General features: G+C 36.9%; 1 protein-coding gene across 1 annotated transcript; it reads right to left on the bottom strand.

The window, feature by feature from the left end:
• Positions 1 to 1,586: 1,586 nt before the first annotated feature.
• On the bottom strand, positions 1,587 to 18,543 carry LOC121411869 (plexin-A2-like). Its single transcript, XM_041604754.1, has 3 exons — positions 17,230 to 18,543; positions 16,554 to 16,745; positions 1,587 to 1,801 (listed from the first exon to the last, which is right to left on the bottom strand). The coding sequence occupies exons 1-3, from the start codon at positions 18,463 to 18,465 to the stop codon at positions 1,664 to 1,666; spliced, it is 1,566 nt and encodes a 521-aa protein (XP_041460688.1). The 5' UTR covers positions 18,466 to 18,543; the 3' UTR covers positions 1,587 to 1,663.
• Positions 18,544 to 23,381: the final 4,838 nt, after the last annotated feature.

Here is a 23,381-nt window from a genome sequence, read left to right as displayed (position 1 = left end):
TTAACACCCGAGCAATTCACCAGACCATCGCAATTTCTCTAAAATTACATTTTGGAGATGAAAATGAAGACAAAGATTGGAGCTATAAATACATGTAATTATCGCAAGTTTGAAAACAATTTGTGCCGTTTAGTGTAAATATGTGTCCAATTTAATTTTTGAAATGTCAATTACAATTACTTTATATTAACTAATGATCTGCTGGAATTGTACAACTATTTTACCTGTTAAGAATAAACAAATTAATGGCAATTACTGTCCATTACCATGAAAATTAAGCATAAGCTTGAATCATTTTTTTTAATTTTAAGCTAAGTTTTTCAATCAATGCCAACAGAAATCAATCAACAAGTAAGTATTCTCATGTTGCTACCAAATTATGGATAGCGATTGATTAGAGTGGTGATTAATTTGAATGGCCCCCTGAAATCCATTAGATGTATGTGCGTAACATCCATAATTGATAGCATGTAACCTGAGTTAACCGTGCCTAGAATTGGAAATGAATGTTCATCTTGGGAGCTCAGATCAAGTAGCTATGTAAAGTCTGCGTCAAAGCCCACAAGTGGCTCTTTCCAAGCCGTGCTTCAATATGAGCAATGCACACTAATTCCCTTTGATGTATCTGTACAAATGAGTTTTAAAGAGCTGTATCTGTAGCTTGCTCATTAAACATTAGTCATTTCAAATCATGCCTTGAGCCGCCGCCGATCTATCTTGGGGTTTGCTCTTCGGATGTTGTTCCGTCTCCTCGAACCTCACTCTGAATAATTCAACACTTAACAACTTGAAGGATGCGTTTCTTCAATCGTTTCAAGAGATGGAGAAACGTCTGGAGCTGAGTCAGGTTTTGGGTCTGATCAAGGGTACATATCTTAGCATGACTGATTCATAGGAAAACATTTTTTTTACAGATTGGTAGATGGATCGAAGGATGGCTTAAATTTCCTCACAAAGCTGTAACAAGGAGTTCAAATGAATGAGGAACATCTCATTTCTATAAATGAGAAATCTTGTATAAATCTTTAATTACTATCTTGGCTATATTAGAGAACTATATATATAGTTGCAAAACATCGATTCAACATTGATACTGATCATTTAATTGCATTTTGATTGTATCTGCACATGCAAATCAATATGGGCTCTAAAACATTAACATAGAGATTTTGTTCCCATGCTCCAAATGGATAATTCAATATGCAAAAAAGAAAGACCTACATAAAGATTTGTTCTCTGGTACAGTTTAAAAAAGTCTTTTGACTTTACTTAAATTTTGCTGCACAGGTCTGTGTTATAAGTTTTTGCTGTTTTTAATTGATGAAAATTAAACATTATGGCCCGTATTCTGAAGTCGGGTTTAACTAAAACTCAGGTTTCAAGTTGTGATTTAAGTATGGATAGCCAATTGTTACATAAATTACTCATAGTAGAGATATATTTCAGCTCATTTGGCTCTCAAATCATTCATAAAATTGTCTAGGAAGTATAAATAGATGATTGTCTTCACCATCGATGAATCAGGAAAGAGCACAGTAAACATAAGAAACATGCAACTTAATAAAAATTTTGACACTTTTGGCTTCCTATAATTTCAGCACAGAGTTAGACCATGGTCTAAGTTAAACCTGACTTCAGAGAACAGGCCATTGAATCTTTGTTTTCATACCTTTGTTTCTGTCATGACGTAAACATGGTTTTCATCTGGTGTCAGGACCATTCCGTTCTGTACCATACCACCATCAGGATCAATAGTCAATTCCTCATAGAGACTGGCAGTAGATGAATCAACCAACCAAAGCTAGAAGGAATCAAGTGAAAATAGAAGAATGCATTAATACTAAACTTGAAAGAAAAGGAATAGAGAATACTACTACTAATAATAATAATAGCCAATTTTTATAGAGTGCTTTTCCCAGAATGGCTCAAAGTGCTTTACAGATATTATTACCCCGGTCATTGGATTTATTTCAATCCCGCACGAAAAGTGCACAATTTCCACTCCCTGGGGAGCATTCCTTGCATTCATCGCAGCCTCATAATGGCGCTGGCAAAATCAAACATACAATATCTTTCGCATCCTACCGGGTACCCATTTAGCACCTTGGTCGAGAGTGGCAAACTGTGGATTAACACCTTGCCAAAGGACGCGAGACCGCGGTGGGATTTGAACACACAACCCTCTGTTTACAAGGCGAGAGTCAGAACCACTACACCACGGATCTTCCAAAAGAAGAGAAAGAAGTATTTAAGTGTAATTGTGCACACAAATAACCAATGGACACCTGGGCATGAATAATGATCAATAATTCATGATTATGTACTTGTATAGTTGTACACACACAAGGCAGCCTACTGGTATATCAATTAAACAAATTACTAGGTGAAAATATGGGATATTGCTGAATCTATTAAGGAAAATACAAGTCAGTTCAATTAACAGGAAATTGAAAATGATAAGGTCCTGTAAAAAAAGTAAATTCTTGTTAAACAGAGGGGGAAATCATTAAAGTGCATCTTATCGATACTCTCTTCTTATCATCTTATAAATTCATATATGATTGTAAACATATCTAGAGACAGGTGTTTGAACAAGACTACAAGAGACAGACAATAAATATCATATTGACTTCTCTCTCTTGTTATCTTACACTTTTTTTCAATACAAGATCTGGCTTTACAACATATCTGCAATAAAGAAATGAAATCTGGTCGAAATGGTGCCCCTTAATCTTTATAGTCGATAAAATGCAAATATGATTAGTGCCTTCAGATTTTAAGTATCAATACAAATTGAAGTGTATGCTTTAATCAAAGTCCAATTCTCACGACCAGTATGTGAGTCATTAACTACCATTCACAAGTTTTAACTTTGTAATCTAGGATTGCGAAATATATTTGTGCTTTGCAAGATCCCAACTACGTCAATTCTTTGTTCACTATTGTTGCTGATGTGTCGTCAGGCAAATCACAATTGCTCTGCAATGCCAAAACAGGATCTGGAATTCACAAATATAATATTCTATATCAAAATGAAACCTATTTTTAGATATCTTTTTGCCAAATGCCAACTGGTTCTATATGAATGCTATTCAGGCAGTAAAATTTCCTCTATTGGCCCTTTCGATTACAGGAAGCTCACATAGATGAACACTGTACTAATCTGTCTTTTGTGGCAACCATAGTCAATCAAATATCTTAAAATATTATGAAATGAAACAAAAATATTGACATGTCCAGGTGACTTTCTATAACCTCTTCACCTAATCTCCTAAAGCATTTTACTGATAAGAAAAAACTCTAATCTATTGCAACCTTTGCACATTCATTCTTAAACTAAAGTGATAACGAATGTTGAAGTAAAAACTCAATGTTTGATGAACCATTGAAGCAAACATCCGCAGAAAATGGTTCAATGTGCACACAGCGAAAACACACATTTGATGTGTACATTTCTCATGGTTCCCCACTCTTATCGAAAGCTTGCAGATTTCTGCTTCCTTCTTAAAGAACAACCTACAAGTCTAGAATAGAATGCACCTTAAGTTTTGAACTTCAATGAGGAATATATATAAATTTATTAAAGACACTAACTTCTGGAATGTCTGTTTGCAGTTGAATAAAAAATACTACGATACTCTCAACACTTAAATAATATAATAAAATGATTGATCGGCCACCTGTTCATAAACACACTGTTTTCTCCATTTCTCTTGATGGTTTCATTTGAGCAATGAGCATATGATCTTTTGACGTCAAAGATAATATTCTCCAAATTCTTGATGGAAAATCGTCCTTTAAGAAAGGTCTCTATATTTTGTTCTCTATTTCTAAAAGGAAACTTTGCCAATGAAACTTGTCTATTAAGACCACATGAACCTGAAAACCACTTCTGCGACATCTTACCCCCTTCAATGGTCCTCATACACAGGTTTCATTGCTTTGGATAGACACTACATCAAGCCATCCATCAAGAGACCTCCACTTGATTAAACACTTCAATTTGATTTAAATAAAGAAATCCAAGCAACCCGATACTTGGACTCCACTCATCAAAGCTAATAAAACTCCAATCAAGTCATCGCAATTGTCTACTTCCCTTGAAGATGCACTTTATTTTCCCCATGCAGAGATATTATTAATTTTGTCTGGTTAAATGATAATTAAACTTGGTGAGGACATACTACTAAACTGCAGAGGCACTATATTTAGGATCTTATTAAATGACAATCTATGATGAGAGTCCATGTTGTGGTTTGAGGTAATGAAGTGTCAAGAAGGAAACAAAAATAAAAAATAAATCAAGAACAGCGAGAAGAAAGTTGAGCTATGCAAAGTTCATTTAAAGGGAAGAGAGAATTTTGAAGAAACAAAATCTGAATATTTTCTAAATAACAAAGAAAGCAGGGAATTGATCTTTACAATGAAACCATGTTCAGCTAATGATACTGTATCTTGTATGTTTAGAGGTGTGAAATAAATGAATTTCAATCTGAATTTGAAAACATGCTCCCCATTCCATTCCCAAAAAAAGATTTTAACCCAAAATAAGAAGAAAAAAAAACGGGGGTGCATAAAAATGAGGAAAAAAATTGTTTGCCTAAGGTCTATAATAAAAAAGAAGACAGATATAGTAAGTATTTAGAATCACTTGATTTTAAAACAATATAGCACATCTCCATATTAGACAATTCTGTTAAATTCAACAATTTGACAAAATATTGTGATAAAAAGTATCACGTATGACAGAAATGAAAAAAATCAGTACTACACTAGATCTTAAACTAAAATCTTTTCATAATTATAATGGTCAACTGGAGATTTATTTTTCATAATTTATCCAAGGCAGCTATTAAGTCCTGGTTCTCTTCAAAGACAAAATGTTCTTGCACACAGGTAAAAATGTTAGGAAATACATGACAGGATTGTATTGGCTGTCAAATTTGGGAGTTTTGATTTGTCTATTTTGGAAGGGGTCATGCCCCTACAAACACTTGGGAGTGGGTGTCTGGGGTCGCCTGCTGGGGCACAGATGGTGGGCAAGACATGGCCCTACAGAGAGTGCAGTAATGCTACCGAAGGGGGTGCAGAACACCCGGCAAGACTTAGCTAGCACAAGACGCATTTTTGCATGAACTCTAAAAAAAATAATATTCACAAGTGGGTGGAGGTTTATCTGAAATGACTTCAGCATTTTTCTTTTTGGTTTGGAAAAAATATGTTTGATATTGAGAATAACACATGGCGACAGGTCTAGACAACATAAGTCATGATGATTTCTTGATTAAACGTGGAGCCAGCGCTGCACCCACACCAAATTAGAACAGGTCCATTTCCTGCTTATTTATCAAAATCAACAATCTGATGACAAGATTTCATGCTTGAGATCTCTCAAAATCTTCGTTCAGAATTTGTCCAGGGATTTATTATTGCAAATATTATGAACAGACCAGGATATTTGGTCTATCGATTTTCCAGCACTCCTTGAAATCAAACGCCTTTGCACTGATCATCTACATGGAACAAAATATTACTGCGAGATTACACTGATCTGAAATAATCCCAAGCCAACAAATGTTTAGGAACTGTCACATTCTCATAAATAGAATATCATGGAACTGAACATATCGAAAATCGATAGTACGTATTGGCCGTAAATTTATTTGTATTTTGAACAGTCTGGAACTCTGCATGGGTCATAAACCCCAAATTTAGAGTCAAACTCTAAACAAACTTTATGATGTTATGAAGTTGGCATGGATTATGAATGAAAGTGAAAAAAATAACCTTTGGGATTGCAAGTAAGAGATGCAAGTCAAGTTCTTGCCTGGGCTCATGACTCTTGATCACGGTAGACAGGAGAGGCTTGATCTGTTTAACTACGGAGACCAGATCAATTTCGACAGAGTTTGTTGGCAGGGGACATCGTCCAACTACAGTAGCACAACCCCCCTAAATAGGGGTACGGGACTGGATGGAGTGGGGACACGACACATGTTTGTGTTTAAACAGGAAGAAATATATAATAAACAATACGTCAGAGACATTTGAAGAAGAAAGTCGAAGAAAAACATATATTGAAAATGACAGACATCCAAAAATATTTTCAAATATTTTCAAGTTTGAGGAGGGTGAGAGTGAGAGAATGATTGGCAATGTCTATCAAAGTTATCGCCAGGTACTACAATTTTTATAATTTTTTGATGAAAAATATATTCCTTTCATAATGTTCATTCACAGGCTTTTAACCGTATATCTGTGCAAATATGTGTTAAATTTTACATGCCTGCATCTTCCATTTGCAAAGCAATCATGCATCATTCGGTCTTGTCTTTCACACGTCTCATGAATGTTGCAAAATATTTTTCACCAAGGATATTGAAGCAATTGAAGTGAAAAAGAGAGGAACACGATGGAGTAAGAATCATGTAGTAGTATGTAAACAAGACAGAAAAACAAAATACCAATCTATTCTTCATTCTCCAACTATTTGGAATTTAAGCTTTAGAAATAAGACACAATACAAAATGGCCTGGAGGTACGGATTACCGAAAAATGTTGTTTGAACTTGAACCAGGCTACACTATCTTTATTTCATTATAAAGAAAATGGTAAAGAGAATGTTTTGATGTCCCTAGACATTCTTTTATGATCGCATTTTGAGTACACCGCTATTCATACATATGTATTTTGGGAATGTGTTTTTCATAGATCAAAATAGCTGTTGTCCAATATTTTTTTTTACATGAGGAATTTATTCAAGACAAGAGAACATACAAAATATTAGCCATGAAAACAAAATGCGAGATTCAACTGACTTTGCATCTAGTTTTTTTTTTGCAAAATGAATATAGGGCCTGCTAACTTTAAATCTCTTACCATTCTTAAAAATATTTTTCTTTAAAACCAGATATAAAAATGACAACTATTTCAACTAAACTCTGGTGGTGATGATGTGATAAATGATCACAAACTGAATATATCCCCTTCCATAATTCAACTTCCCTTGATAGCATTTTATCGCTACCACAAACACAAGACAGTATTCATATTTTCTCAAAATCCAAATATCACCACCCCGTCCCTCCTCATAATTCAACTTCCTTCTTTTCTCACATTGCACCTATTATGAGAAAATTACCAAGTTTTTATATACCTACAAGAATAAAAAAAAAGTTGCTTTCTTCCCAGAGGAATTGCATCCCTGGATGTGGTTGGCGTGACAACCACAGGTCCACTGGAGCCCTGGTCAACATGTGTTGCACACAGATCAAAACTACAAGTTTCTGACAAAGGAGAAAAGGTGGGAATGCAAAGTTCACTATCAACGCCAGCCAGCCAGCTAGGTTGGGAATGGGATCCTCAAATATGATTGGCATCTCAAATTGGCAATGTAAGATTTGGGGGGTTGGTGTTCTCAAGACCACAAGAATGTCCACATGACCAAGGCTGGTGTCAAGTGCGGTTGCCGTGGTAACAAGAGGCTTATAAGAAGCTGACCATGGGAACTAACAAGTAGGTGTCATACACTATTGTGAGAAATGGTGACAAAGGGAAGTGAATAACTGGAATATTATGACGGGAATATTATATCTCAACTACAAAGAAAACTGCTCCCTCTACAACAAACACTCTAAAAGGATATTTTTCCCCAGTCATTTCTATTTGGCAAACAAACACACTATTGATTCTGCTCAAATATGGGAGTTAATTACCCTGAAAAATACTCTTGGAATGTTCACGGAAACTAGGAGTAAAATCCCTGAGAAAATGGTTGACTTTTAGATTTCTTTCCGTGGGAATCTGAAATGTTATCATCAGCATTTTAAAGCACAAAAATTTGATTTGACATTCATTAAGATCATGGAATGTGCCTATTGTTACATTGGTATCAAATATATACTATTTTCACATCATTATCGATTCCCACACAATGGCAAACCCAATATACAATTCAATACGACCAACTCCCAAATATCTTTTATTACTTTGCTCACACAAATTCTCATGATCAAGAATGCAAACTGATATTTAAAGAAATATTTACCAATAAAGTACTACTTATATTTTCATAGACTATTCATTTCCATCTCCATAAACAAGAAGTACAAGCAAGAAATTTCACCCATGTGCATGATTTCAAGATACGTATTTCCGACTTTACAGGGAAATAAAGTTTAATGGCATTATGAGATATACACTTGCGGTTTTGTTTAACAAGAACAGCTAAACTTGACATAACCACAAATAAAGACAGTTCCTCCAAACCAAAACAGAGCTTCTACTCACATCACCACTGCCCTGGTCCCTTGGAATTCGGATCTTCTCCCATTTTCATGTGTTTTCACACCTCCCCAATAAGTAAAAGTATCTCATATATTCTGAGTGAATTTTATTTCCTTAAAACCCCTGGTATATTGCCACTATGAAGACAATGTACTGATTGTAATATCCACAAAAATAAAATACCCCAAGCAGGTACTTTTCAAATATTTGAGAACTTTTGCAGGGAATTCTATATGGTTAAGGATATTTGCAGTATTTTTAAAGCAAAATTGAGAAATTTCTATTGATGATGTCAGGCAAAAACAATGTGCATCGGTGCATCCTTAACTAATGTGCATACTAAAGGCTTGTTGGAGGTTCAAGTCTCTGAAAACTCTGTTTTTTGGCAGGTATAAATGCACATGAATTATCAAGTTTAAAGTCTGAACATACTTTTGTATTATGGGTATTTCCTTGATTGTGTTGGTGTGAACATGCCTATTGAAACTCTTTCTTTGTTGATGTTATTGAAATAGGAGTAAACCAGTGAGGGATCCTCTTCCAAACCTACCAGAAAATGGTGTCCTGTTAAAGTCTTGTTTTGACACTGACTTCATCCAAGACCATTCCCCTCCCTCAAAAATACCCAGCTTCTTAGATCATAAATCTTGCAAATGGTGGGAAAACATGGATTTCATATTATGGGAAAATATTTCTTTCTTCAACATTTATTTCTTGTTATTACACCAAATTTCCCTTTTTCCATCAAAACACTATAATTATGCCCCTTAAAAAAGATCTTGCAATTTCTTCTCCTGTTTTATTGGTTACACTTCGTAATTCCAAAGGTTCTTTATTCCAAAGGTTCGTAATTCCGAAACACGTAAATAACCTATACCTCTATGTTCGTTAATCCGAAAACATAAAAGAGTTCGTTAATCCGAGAACATTTGTGGCGTTATTCCAAAAGTTCGTTATTCCGAAGGTTCGATAATCCGAAAACGAAATAAGGTTCGTTGTTCCGAAGGTTCGTTAGTCCAAAAACGAAATAAGGTTCGTTAATCATTACGTTTTCGGACTGACGAACCTTCGGAATTACGAACCTCATTTCGTTTTCGGATTAATGAACCTTAGGAATTACGAACCTCACTTTGTTTTCGGACTAACAAACCTTCGGAAATACGAACCTTCGGAATAACAAACCTTCGGAATATCCGAACCTTCGGAATAACGAAGCTTCGGAATAACGAAGCTTCGGAATTACGAATGTATGAGGTTTTATTCTTCATATTTCAGGCTGTTTTTTATGCATACTGGGATTCCCCATTTCCACAACAAAAAACACAAAATTCTTCCTAATTGGTGTTCATTTCACCTTTCAAAAGTGTTAATACCAGATGATAGATGCAGATGAACTATTCACACTTTCAATCACTTGACTAGGAAGTGTAAACCATCATGTGGTTTAGAATTGTCTAGTGGAACAAGGGGAAAAAAGGGAACTATGGTATCCTGGAAACCACATCACAACCACCTTCACCTTAATGCAAAGTGCAACATCAACTGTCTTTTGCTCTTTCGAAACAAAGGAAGAATGATTCACACAGAAATGAATTAATGAAATAGAAGATAACCAAATTAAAGTGAAAATGAAATCAAATGAAGAGAGAGACAAACATGTTTACAAAAACGAACCCAAATCTGAGATCAGGTTTTGGTATACAATTCATATTTCCATCGTAAATTGTAAATCTAACCATGATTAGAGCGAATTGCTGTAAAAAAGTTGCATATTCAATTGCATGACGTAGAATACATCTATAAAAAATTTCTTAAAGCAGCCTGAAAATAATACTACATTTCAATGGGATGATGAAAGTTAAACTACCATATGTGCATGTATGGCATTTTCATAAATAATCAGTGATGTGAATTACGGCTCTTGCCGGGATCCTTTCAAGAAACAATTAAGGCACAGGATAACTGTGGTAATTTAGTCCCGAGCCCCATTGCATAGAAGTTACTATTACGTTAACTTTGCCATCCGATTCTACTGCTGGTTGCCAGGGACCTGGGAACGATTTTTTCAGTGGGGGTGCTGAAAGCTCTCCTCAATGGTGGGGGGCACAATTGAGTTTTCCATAATTACACACACACACGCACACACACACACCTCTAAGGGCACACATACACACCCTCACCCACATATATATATATATATATATATAGATTGAATAGGTTGAATACTATATATATTATGTATATGACAATGACAGTTACTTCTTAGCTTTCTACTAATAAAAGAACATAGATATATAATTAGTGAACTCGAGCGCGAAGCGCGAGCTTTTCCTTTTTTTTGGGGGGGTATGTATTTTGTCCTGAAAATTGAACATTTGAGCAATTTTTGTGGTCCTGAACACGATGTGTATGTAACAAATAATAACTGCGAACGTGATTAGCGGGAGCAGATATTTTTCATATACGCTCTGGCCTGATCGAAAGGGAAGTGTTATAAGGACTATTTGCAGTTACCCATTAAGATACATATATCAACAATCAAATAATGCGAGGGCGAAGCGCGAGCTGAAAATTTTGACATTCCGACCTAAATACTGGACATTTTAAGCACTTTTTGTAATCATGATCAGGATAGGTATATAACTATTTGATGCGAGCGCGAAGCACAAGCAGAAGCAAAATTGAGATTTCAGACCCCCAAAACCCGAGACAATTTAAGCATTTTTCTAATTATGAAGAGGATAGGTACATGAATATACAACTGATGCGAGCGCGAAGCGCGAGCAGAAATAGAAATGAGATTTCAGACCTATAAAAGGGACATCTTAAGCACGTTTCTAATCATGAACAGGATAGGTATACAACTATACAATTGATGCGAAGCGCGAGCGGAAACAAAATTGAGATTTCTGACCAAAAAAGAGACATTCTAAGCACTTTCCTAATCATTAAGAGGATAGGAATATAACTATACAATTGATGCGAGCGTGAAGCGCGAGCGGAAACAAAATTGAGATTTCAGAACAAAAAAAAATCTAAGCACTTTTCTAATCATGAAGAGGATAGGTAAATAACTATACAATTGATGCGAGTGCGAGCGGAAACAAAATTGATATTTCAGACCAAAAACGACATTCTAAGCATTTTTCTAATCATGAAGAGGATAGGCATATAACTATACAATTGATGCGAGCGCGAAGCGCGAGCGGAAATAAAATGGGATTTAAAACCTAAAAACAGGACATCTTAAGCACTTTTCTAATCATGAACACAGTGGCGTACCGTGGGTCACGGCATGGGGGGCACCAGCAAAAATTTTGAGTCACTTAGTGAGTTGTCAGGTATACTTACCTAATAGAGACATTTTAAGGAAGCACTTGTAGTCATTGTAATCATAAATAAAAATACGCATCTCAGCAATCAAATAATGTGAGCGCGAAGCACGAGCTTAAAAAATTGTGTTATTCGGACCTAAAAAGGGACATTGTAATCGATTTTGTAATCATAATACGTACCTGTCTCGCTAAACAATGCGAGCGCGAAGCGCGAGCCGAAATTTTTGTATATATTGACCCCAAACAGGGAGATCTTAAGGACTATATTTTAGGAATCCCTTAATAGACATGTCTCACCATAATCATCTAATGCGAGTGCCAAGCGCTTGCTGATTTTTGTTAGAATTACATCTGAACACATGAAGCACTTTGTGTAGTCATTGTAATCATGATTACCATACGCATCTCACTAATCAAATATTGCGAGCGCGAAGCGCGAGCTGAAAATTTAGATAATTCAGACCTGAAGCGAGGCATTCTAAGGTTTGCTTGTAGAAATTCACTAAGACCATACGTATTTCACTAACCAAATGATGCGAGCGCGGAGCGCGAGCTGAAAATTTTTGATATTCAGATCAGAAAAAGGGACATTTTAAGGACTGATTTTAGGAATTCACGGAGAGCAGACTTATCTCAACAATCCACTGATACGAACGTAATCACGGACAGGAAATGTTTTGTATTAAGACCTTAACATGGGGCAATCATATTAAGTAGTCATTAAAAAAGAAGCATATGTCACTACATAAAACAATAATATATTTGGTGTATATTGCACTTGAAACGGGAGTTTTTCGTACAACAGGTTTATAATGTATATCTGTCTAAACAGACAATGCGAGCACCAGGAACAATGACATAGGCCCTGAGCTAATTATGTTTCATAAAGTTATGATAAAAATGTTTCGTATGTATTATAACATAACGTGATTATAATGTAATATACCTTTATAATGAATGATAATTTCTTCTTTCCCACTACGTTCCTCTTCCTTTCTCCCTTTTTTTTCTCCTTTTCCCCATTTTTTTTGGTCAGCCGATCCCCCCCCCCCCCCAGTTACGCCACTGCATGAACAGAATAGGTATACAGTGGCGGATCCAGAGGGGGGCGCCCCGGGCGCGCGCCCCCCCCCCCCCTATTTTCGCCGGATTTTTTTTTTTTTTTTGATGGTTATATTTACTGGATTGGTACAATGTAGTCAATTTCAAGGGCTAGATCTAGTCAAAACTATATTTTAACTTACGCTCATGGCCTTTGTGTTCGCACAAATGCACCTCTGTCATACTGTATTGCAATATGTAAATTCCGGAATTCCCGGGCGCGCAAGTCGATTGGTTGGAAAGTTGCACCACTTGTAATCGGGAGTTGCAGTGCAGTGACCAGTGTGAAGATGTTGGATTGGATATCATTTTTTCCCGAAATTTTGTGTTTTTTGTAACATGCGTTTGTCCGTCTTTATGGCAAATACATGTAAATTGTAAGTAACAGATCGCGAGAGAAAGTGTCAACGATGCGAATGATAATGTCTATCCCCGAGATTATTCTTCACTCAAAGATGAAGCCCTATATCGGGCGCCACGTGCGCAGCATTATCATTCTGCCTTGGTCATGTACGTTTTCACTGAAATGTATAGGTCAGACATATTTGTATTTAATGTAAACTAACTTTTACACTTTCTGGTAGATTCAGAGGCATATCATCCAGGGCGCCCCAACTAAGTTTCGCCGAAGCAATCATTCCAACGAATCGTTTGTCTTGCATAAATAAACTTTCCATATTTTCATCTTAAAAAAAAAAAGTCATGATTGAGCTCAAACTTGGCAGGAATAGCTTTGCCCAACAGAAGGCAATCAATACAGTTTACAACATTTACTTTGTTGGTTGGAAAGCTAGTATACATTGATTCAACATGTAGAAAAAACATCAAATTGGAAGCCTATATGAATTCATGGTCTAAACAAGTTGTAATTTCATAAATGAAAAGCTTACAAAATGCCTTCTGAACTCTGTATACCGAAGACGAGCCTCGGTTTATTTTACATTTTCTGCCACTGATAGTTATAACTTATACAATTATGGACTGGATATCAAAGCTCCTTACATGTATTTTCTAGCATTTTATCATTGACCTTATTTAATTATTTGTGGTATAGTTTTAACAAGTGCTTCGTAAAGATTGATTATCTTATGTTAAAATAAATATAAATACAATTTCATCCTGGCTGGTCATAAGTTAAGATGGCAACGCGATGAGAGACTTTGAACGTAAACAATAAAAATGATGAGAATCCCCTTAAGAAGCATTATATTACTTTGAGGTTGTGCAGAATGACTGGATTATTGAAGATGATTTGAAAATAATACGAGGGAAAAAGTTGATTACCAGAAGATGAATTCGTTTTTTTCTGTAGTTTGTAACAATTTACTGTGCATTTTGGGGAAAAAAGAACCAAATTTTATGCATGTTGCCATACGACTAAACAATTCTCGTTTAAAACACACAATGTAAATACACAAATGACAATAAACAGAATGGATTATTCGGAACTTATCGATTACAAGTCTCAGTTTCGTATCATTTAAATTTGACGTTTCAATCACACGATGCAAGCAAGTGAAGAGCCTTTGCCAAATGTATGTTTTGAATGACCGCTTATACGGTGTGTGACTGGAAACCAGCTCCTAAATGAGTCAGTATGTGTCTTTTATTCATGAAGTTACAGTGATTTAAGTGTGCATTTTTCTTCTAAAGGTACTCTCAAAATACGACTTTTGGACATGATTTTTTGAAAAAGTCCTTGCCGTGGGAGGGGGTATCCTCGCCGCTGGCGCCCCCCCCCCCCTATTTCAAAATCCTGGATCCGCCCCTGGTATATAACTATATACAATTGATGAATTGATAAGAATAAAGATTTGATCAAAATCCGACAAGGAAATCAAAGTTATTGCATTTTAAAGATTAGCATTATTACGGTGAAACAGTATCCAATGAGCAAACTGATGATGTCATATCCCCACTTGTTCTTCTGTATTTCATTATACAGAATTAGGTTTATTCAATATTTTCCCTTCAAGAACCAAAAACAGTTGAATTGACAACTGATTTAGTCAATTAGATATTCTTTGCTGCAACTTATTTCATTATAAGGGAGACATATCATTCACACTGGTTTGAAAAAATGAAACAATGTTGATTCCATGTAATAACACAAGAAACAGGATAGTGGGAATGTGACATCTTCAACCCACATGGGCGGAAATCCCAGAGGGGACAGGGGGACACAATATCAAATGTACCCTCCTATTTTGGGTGTTTCATTATGGAGAAAAATACATCACTTCACAATCGAAATAATACATGTACATTTGACTAAATTACCTTACATTTTGGGTGAAAACCTTTGTTAGGGGGGCTTGTCAAATTTTGTTAGGGTTAAAATGACCTAGTATTTAGGGTGATAACCTTTTTTTTTTGCTTGTCAAATTCTCAGGATCCTGGTCCCCCCTACCTTTGGGGACAGATTTCCGCCCATGTCAACTCACCTATTAAATATTCATGATGACATGTATACCACCATTTTCATAAAATATTGCTGATATTTAGAATTAAATAACTGAACTATTTGTTATCAGATTTTCATAGAATTTATTTATTTTTATAAAATGTATTTGATATAAATATTTTCAGCCTCGAGTACCCCCAAAAGCTGCGTATCTGAATAAACATGCGTGCGCGTGTTTAGAGATATACCTAGTATCTTGGCATTCTAAATACCATTCTTTATCATAAAAATCAATAATGCAAGCGCGTAGCGCGAGCAGAAAATATTTGATATTCCGATCTGAAAAAGGGTGAATCTAAACACAATTTTAAGTAATGTGTCGGAAAATTCTGAAGGGGGGGTCTACAAAACGTCGTTCATTTTCATTACATTTCCGTCATTTATCATACCTTCCACTAGCTTTCCAGGAGGTGCTGCCTATGGAAAATGACATGCAGCACCCCCAAATTTGGGGTGCTTCACCCCCAGCCCCCCCCCCCCCCCCCTGCACCCCTGCTTCTCAGGACCATGGGGGCAGGGTGTAAAATACTGTGAAATTTGATTTCGATGTCTGACTTGTAATTTTTTATACAAAACACGGCCGCTCTGGCGCGCAAACACTTAATTCGACATAAACCGGGAAGTTTCAAGTCCAGCCACACCCATGTCTCTCCCTGCTATCGAGTAGTGTGTAAACTATGGTTTTACGTATCACGCGCGACCACGTCTGTATCGGGTTGCCGGAGCTTGATTGAGTCGCGTTAAAGTAATGATAGGAGCGATGCTATTGGAATATGTGAAAGACTATGTAAATGATTTGCGTTTTTGGATGTTATAATTATGTACATTATAACATATTAAAAAATATACAGAGGTAACCTGATTTCGTGGGGGTGCTGCCTATGGAAAATAATACACGCAGCACCCCCAGGGAAATTTCTGGGGGTGCTTCAGCACCCCCAGCACCCCCGCTTCCCAGGTCCCTGCATGTTGCTTCTACATTATCTGGTACTTGTTTTGATTGCTAAATTAAGATTGCACTTATGAATGTTTTTGATACCATCCAGTGATGGAGTCACGACAAGAGAAAGGTTATCGACAATTGCTAAGTGGCCAAAACATGCAATTATCGACAGGACTAGTGATAAAGAGGTTATCAATAATGTTCAGCACTAACAAAGAAAGTTGTCTTGACTTGATAAGTCAGAGGGTAACTGCCTACTGGACATTGTCCACACATTTCCGCAAATTCCGTCCGTTTTCCGCAATCACAGTCCCTACATAATAGCGGGTATTATCGATGAGAGAATGGTTATCGATAATCGCTAAGTGGCAAAAACATGCAATTATCGACAGGACAAAGATGATGAACGCAGCTAAATACAAACCTTCTTCAGTTGCCCTTCCTGGTCACCAAGAAAGATGACGGTCTGATCCCGATGGACCGTTGCTGCAATGGATGTCAAGACAGATGAGTGGGTGTAGACAGCCCTTGCACCAATGAAGGAATTCCCACCAAGTGGTGAATTGTTCTCGTTCATGTGGCAATAGCTTGGTCCAGTAGAGTTTATCGTCGAGATCTAGATGACAAAATTCAAGAAAACATGATGAGTTTAGAAAAAAAGGAGTAATAATTCAATATTTTTAATGAATAAAACAGTATGCTTGGTGTCACTGCAATGGTTATTTCTATAAAGTTTACATTAATAATTCTTTACATTTTTTGTATAATTTTACTTGCCCTGCAAAGCCATCAATCAGGTCAAGTCCTGCATGGACCTTCTATCAAGCAATGTCTGTGTAGGTTTCTGATACGTTTCTACTAGCTCCTCCAATCTTAAATAACATGAATTTGAGAAGCTACTTTTCTAAAAGGGTACTAAATGATTTCACATTTTTTTTCCTTTTGATTTATGGTGGAGGTAAAGTTAAAGGTTACATTACAAGGACATAACACACAAAAAACAAGTACTTATGAATTGGAAATGAATCCGTGTTAACTAACAACTACTGATAAGTAACATGACAGGGGTTCATTTACCAATGTCAAAGGAATCAACTTACCATACTATTTGATGTTCCACAATTCACAGATCCTAACCAGTCAATATCTGTTCTGTCCGTTTCTTTCTGAGCACATCCCAGCCTCCTCTCCCAGAATGCAAGATCTAGTGCAGAGAGAGGGTATATACAGACAGCAGACTTATCTGAAGGAACCTTGCTGTTTGTCCCGTCCGACTGAGCGAACACAACATAGAGAACTTCAGAACCTGGTTGCAGGTCATCCGAACCCAGATCAGACCCAACGGTGCCTACGTATGCAGACTGCGCCAAGTTGTACAAGGTTCTCTCATCATCCCCATAAACATAGCAATGCAGGGGCAGTTCGATGTAGGAGTAGAAGTGATCATCTTGCTGACAAACTCGTGCTAGTTTGGTGAAGTAGGGGCTTGGAGTTTCGGGGATCTTTGGCTGGAGAGCAATGAAGTAACTGAAGCCATTTGCTTCGAACCCAGAGATGTAGGTGATGTTGAACTTCTGAATGATTGGAGAGTCATTGATGGTTCCAGCTGGTATTCGGATCAAAGAGGGATTCTCCTGAGGTCCTCCACCATTGTAAACTTGGAAAAGAGATGGACTTGATAAGTCAGAGGGTAACTGCCTACTGGACATTGTCCACACATTGCCCCTCGCCCACTCTGACGATGAGGATCCGACGTACAATGTCTTCACGTCACCGGGACCGTTACCAATAAATGCCACAGTAGTACCATAGTCTGTGTTCACCGATACCTCCGTCATGGAAGAGTTTGACAACACACTCAATGTGTCCACGGTCAATACGTCACAGACGCCTTGATACACAGTCCCGCATATTACTAGACGGTCATCATCCACTAATAAGACTTTGTTGTAATTGTCCGTTGGTACTGCACTGGGACAGCCTACGGATCTTGGCCAACACTCTGGGCTGTCTTGGACAGGCCCAGTCACAGTTTCTTGTTCTAAACTCAGGTTGCTGTTCAGTTTGTACACTCTGTTCACTGAGCCTATAAAAACAGTGTCTCTTTGTGCATCTACTGCTATCGTCTGCAATGAAAATACAGAGTTCTGCTCACTAAACTGTGGATACCCTAAACATGTACTGAGCAGTAATGACAGAACATGGAAGACGAGTGCTGTCTGTAATGTCCTGGATCTTGAAGATCTGAACATCTTGCATATATGCCTTGCTGTCAATGACCCTGTCTCAATTGTCTTGATCATCTTTGTCTTTCCTTTCTCTCTTGTCCAAGCCATCTTGGTGTTACTGTTAGGTTGTCACTGGCAGTATCTAGGAACTTGATTCATTTGACCTGAGAATATACAAAATTGGAGAAACAAAAGAACAAATCAGTACCCTTCCTAATTATCAACATGAAATATTTAGACTTAAATTAATAGAATCACAGCATTATTACAGTCCTTTCATTTCCTTCCAAAGTTCAAGTTACCAGCTCTTCTGCCAGGAATCCATACTCCACTTTTTACTCCACTTTTTTCTCAGCATATGATAGTCAAACTGGGTGGAAGTGGTTAGAGCTCTGTTACATGCAATCACGTTTCCAAGCCTCGGGCTAAGAGAGTCACAGGTAATTACAATCTGGCTTTCTCATAGGGGGGAGCAACCAATGGTCCTTGTAAGGCCGTGATTGCAATAATTATATCCTGTCCCCTCAAAATTTAGACAATTTAATTCACCGGGTAATTGAAGCATCTGTTTGTTCAGGATAATTGCATGAACTAATGAACTCATTCCTTTTTTTCTATGGCGAGGATTATTTGGGAAATTGGAATGTTGTACATTTTGACCAGCAACCTTCATGATCATGTGATGTCCTCGCGTTCCAAGAAATTATCATGATTAATGTAGATCCTAGTAACTCTAATGGATCAAGAATGAGTTGGTTCGTCTATCCAAAATGAAAGTACCCTATCATGGATAAGCAAAAAAAAAAATGGGCAAAATCAACATCTTATCAACCCTTTGCAAAATTGTTTAATTTTTTCAGTCAATAGACAGAGATGGTCCTTGACAAGGTTAACGACCCCTACGGGAGAATATGATTGACAATGATCATAATTAGACATCACAGGTCATTTGTTTGCAAATTGGCAATCATTACACTGGCTTGAAAACAAATCATCCCAAACTATGTAATCCTCAGCGATTAATAAAGAATCTGTCATCAGTACTTAACCAAATCCTTCGCAAGTAGCAATAACCACAGGTCACTTTCAAGTCTTCTTTCTTCACAGAACACTCTACCCCTGATTCTAATATTAATACCTCTTTGCAGAAAATGACATGACATTATTTATAATAAGTTTTACAAGGTGGAAGCTCGAAGATAGGCCGACGGAATATGGTTACAAGTATCGGTACCAAAGATCAAAACACAATCTGTTATTAATGATTAAATAAAGATAAAAGCAAATCAATGTTTGTATTAGTGAGGACACAACGAATATGAATAAACTTGATTTCAGAAAATGTGCAATAATTGACATTAGAGTTTAAGGAGATACAAACTTGAATAATCAACTGCTACTTCCCACCAGATCATTATGAATATTGAAGTCTACTCCAGGGAAAATGTTTCAAACAGCATTAATTCCCTTGTTGCAGGAAATACAATCACACTATCTATCTAATCTGTTATGAAGCATACAACTGAAAATATCACACATGGTCAAGCCAATGTAATTAATCACTTGCCTTGTACACAAATTGGGGAATTAGCAATTCATGACAGAAATAATAAAATTGTAAGAAGTGATATCTGCATCATGGACATCGCACATGAAGGGGAGCAAAAATATATATGCAGAACCAGCACAGAATTGATGAAAACTCAGATACTGAAATCATCCCAATGTTCCACAAAATGCGCACTCATTTTATCGCTACAATCATACTTTCAGCAAAATATGGTTTGTCCGTGGATTCTCAAAAGAATACATCCGTATTTTCAGGTAATTCCTTGCTCAAACTTTCTGGACTGAATACAACTTTCAGTTCAACCACATTATTTTTTTTTACAATTCTGATCAAGTCCACGTTACCACGGGCCAATGAGCTGTGGCAATATAGAGAAGAGATCGTACATGTAATTCCAAGGAGAGCACAACAATAAAAACTTGACTTTGTTGATCTCTGCAGTAATACACCTATACCAGCTCCTTGCATATACAGTAGGCCCATATGAAGGGTTTGTAATATCAGTAGGCGGTTTCAAACCGCCTCGATCACAAGAATCCCCGTTAAATTACGAGAACTTTTTAAGGCTAAAAAATACCCGTTAATTATTCCTGCATTCACACCGCCCCGAAACACATCCTTCGGGATAAGTTCCCGAAGTTACGAGCATGCGCAGTGTGGTCTGATAAGCAGGCAAGGCGGGAGATTCAAAATCACTTGCCCAGCAGCCACCCACGCCGCCGCGCCCAACGACACGCTGGGATAAAAGTTCCCGTAATTTGCTTTCACATCGCCTAAATACCTGCGACCTTGGAAAAATCCCCACGAAAGTTCTCGTAATTTCGCCAAGTACCTACTATTTAGCGGGTATTTTCTTTCGGGAAATTACGCGTAGTTTGCTTTCACATTACCAAAATACCTGGTATTTTCTGATCGGGGTAAATTTCCCGATCAGAGAATACCTGGAACTGGCGAACTTCGAGGCGGTCTGAAACCACCTAGTGAGAGGGTCCCATAATGATTATCACATCAGATTATTGACAAGAACCCTGCTTTAACACTATACAATCACAGCCTTGGTGATTAAACCCCCTAAACCCATTATAGATCACCCATTGATCTACATCACATAGTTTACCTTTGTGATTAAATCTTGTTAATCTATTCAGTCATTCACATTTCTTATCAGACCATAAAATCAAAGAGGTGATGATGTTATGCAATCATGGAAGCTGCTCATGCTGGTATTCCAAACTACCCTGATAGTGACCCTCACAACAAGTACAAGGTAAACAAACCTCAGATCTATTGCTTCCTCCGCTTCCGATTTATTGTTTTATTGAGATTACCTGATAAGGTCCTTTGGAAACACTCTACCACACATGTAGACCTACTAATGTTCACCGCATCGCATTGATTGCTTGGGACTTTGGTCATGCAGCTTCAAACTCATTTTATCAATGAGTTGACAACTACATGTAAACCCATCATTTTTGTATATGGCTAGATGACAATATAATGCCATATCCAATTACAGGTACAGTGTAGGTTAGGTGCAAGGCCAGAAGTTGTACTGTTGTTGACTGGAACAACTTACCTAACTCAATTCAATTGACACCTTTTATGGGATTTGGGTAGTATCCTGGAAGTACAAGTGAAGAATTGTAACAGTAGAATCATGGAGCTATTAACAGAATCATCTGTAATAGGTCCATGCTAGAATCAATAACTGAAATGTTCTGCATTAGATCCTGTATAAAACATTTGATTCCAATTTGGCATCCCATACAAAAAAAAATCTACCTTTTTAACAAAATTTAAAAGTTTGATTTAGAATGTACGTTAAACAAAGAAAACTACGATACTTTATAGAAACATCAATTTGCTTTCTAAAATCAAGTTGCCTCACAAATCAAATAATTTCTTCCAGAGTACCGATCAAACAACATGAGAATATCTAATAGGATTTTACAACCGCAATCCTGATTGAATTTCTCCCGGAAATATTCCTCGATTTCAATTTAATCTAAGGTAGGTAACCTTCACACGACTCTGTTACAACAAGTCTTCACTTGGTGACTATCAAAGATTTCTCTCAGATTTGGTATCATTTAAAAGTCTTCATGAAAAGGAAGGGAAGCCATTACTGTTGCCCCCTACCAATAATACCCCCATCAATCATACCTTACGCACTCAATACCCTATTATATCCTTTCATCACACTTGTTATAGAAGGGGGCAAATATTGTAACAGCATCTTTTCACTCAATAAAAATGAAAATCACTTGATGTACAATAACATCATAAATATCATTGCAAATTTGTTTGAGTTGAAAATGAAGGCCAACATTGGTAGGGGTTAGTTGCTGCAAGTGGTTTACTTTTGTTCTCAAGATAATAGTCCTACGATTTAGACTTTATGGACCATACTTCCTGTGGAGATTCCCCCTTTGCTGTTCCATCCTCTCCCCCTAAGAACCTCAATTTTTTTTCATTGAATACTCATGATAAAAACTCCATATTTTTGCAAGATCAAAGGAAAATTTTGCGAACAATACAGACCTCAAAAGTGAATTGCGATATCCACCATTTTTTTTCCAAGCATCCCCCTGGGTGAGCTTTTTGTGGTCATCAGCTTTCAAAAGATAGAAGGCCCCCTCTCTCCGTTTTCTATCCCTTTGCATGTCATTGGCCTAATCGTCATTATGTATTTAAGATTGAGTTTTTTTAATCCTATCACAGCTTATGACATAATAATGTATATTATTTCGATGTCTGTACTATACACTCTTAAGCCTCTACATCGTACCCTACTTAATGAATAACATCTTTTCTTTCACAAAGAAATTTGTCCTCCCCTATCCTAAGATTTTTTTAATACAAAGCGGGAGAAATAAATCAAACAAAGTGGATCCATCTGTCTGTACGTAATGTCATGAGAAAGAGAAAAATAACTTTAAAGAGAAATGCCAGTAGTTGCAGTAGACACTGATTTCTTGAGAAAGTCTGTAAAACCAGGCTTAATTGTCAGTATATCATCGATGATCTAGATCTGGTACAGTCACATAAACTAAACTTTGTGAAATCTTGAAATCTACGCTGAAAAATATTCACACTGATGATCAACAACACAGATAAGCGCACGTGGGACAGTGTATGCTTTGAATGTCGTGCCCGACGCTTGACCCGAATCCTGTGCTTATTTCCTAATTTCTCAGCAATTACACAATTTCTTCCAGAATCCTTTGGCACATATTCTTTTTTTATACAAACAGACACTTTGGTGGTCATTTCATTGGATTCTGTACGAACTCATTTTGATATCGTTACCAAAACTGGCATTTACCTTTAAATTTTAGTTGGGCACAATCAATATTCCTAAGATCCTCCATATAACTCAAGAAATCAAGACAAGTTTCCTGAAAATTACAACCTTTGAAATAAGATCTGGAATAGACATGTCCATCATCATCTC

This window comes from Lytechinus variegatus, chromosome 3, assembly GCF_018143015.1.
Source record: "Lytechinus variegatus isolate NC3 chromosome 3, Lvar_3.0, whole genome shotgun sequence".
In the NCBI taxonomy this organism is placed as follows: domain Eukaryota; kingdom Metazoa; phylum Echinodermata; class Echinoidea; order Temnopleuroida; family Toxopneustidae; genus Lytechinus; species Lytechinus variegatus.
Note: the sequence above shows the minus strand (reverse complement) of the source record. Positions and strands in the feature narration are given on the sequence as shown.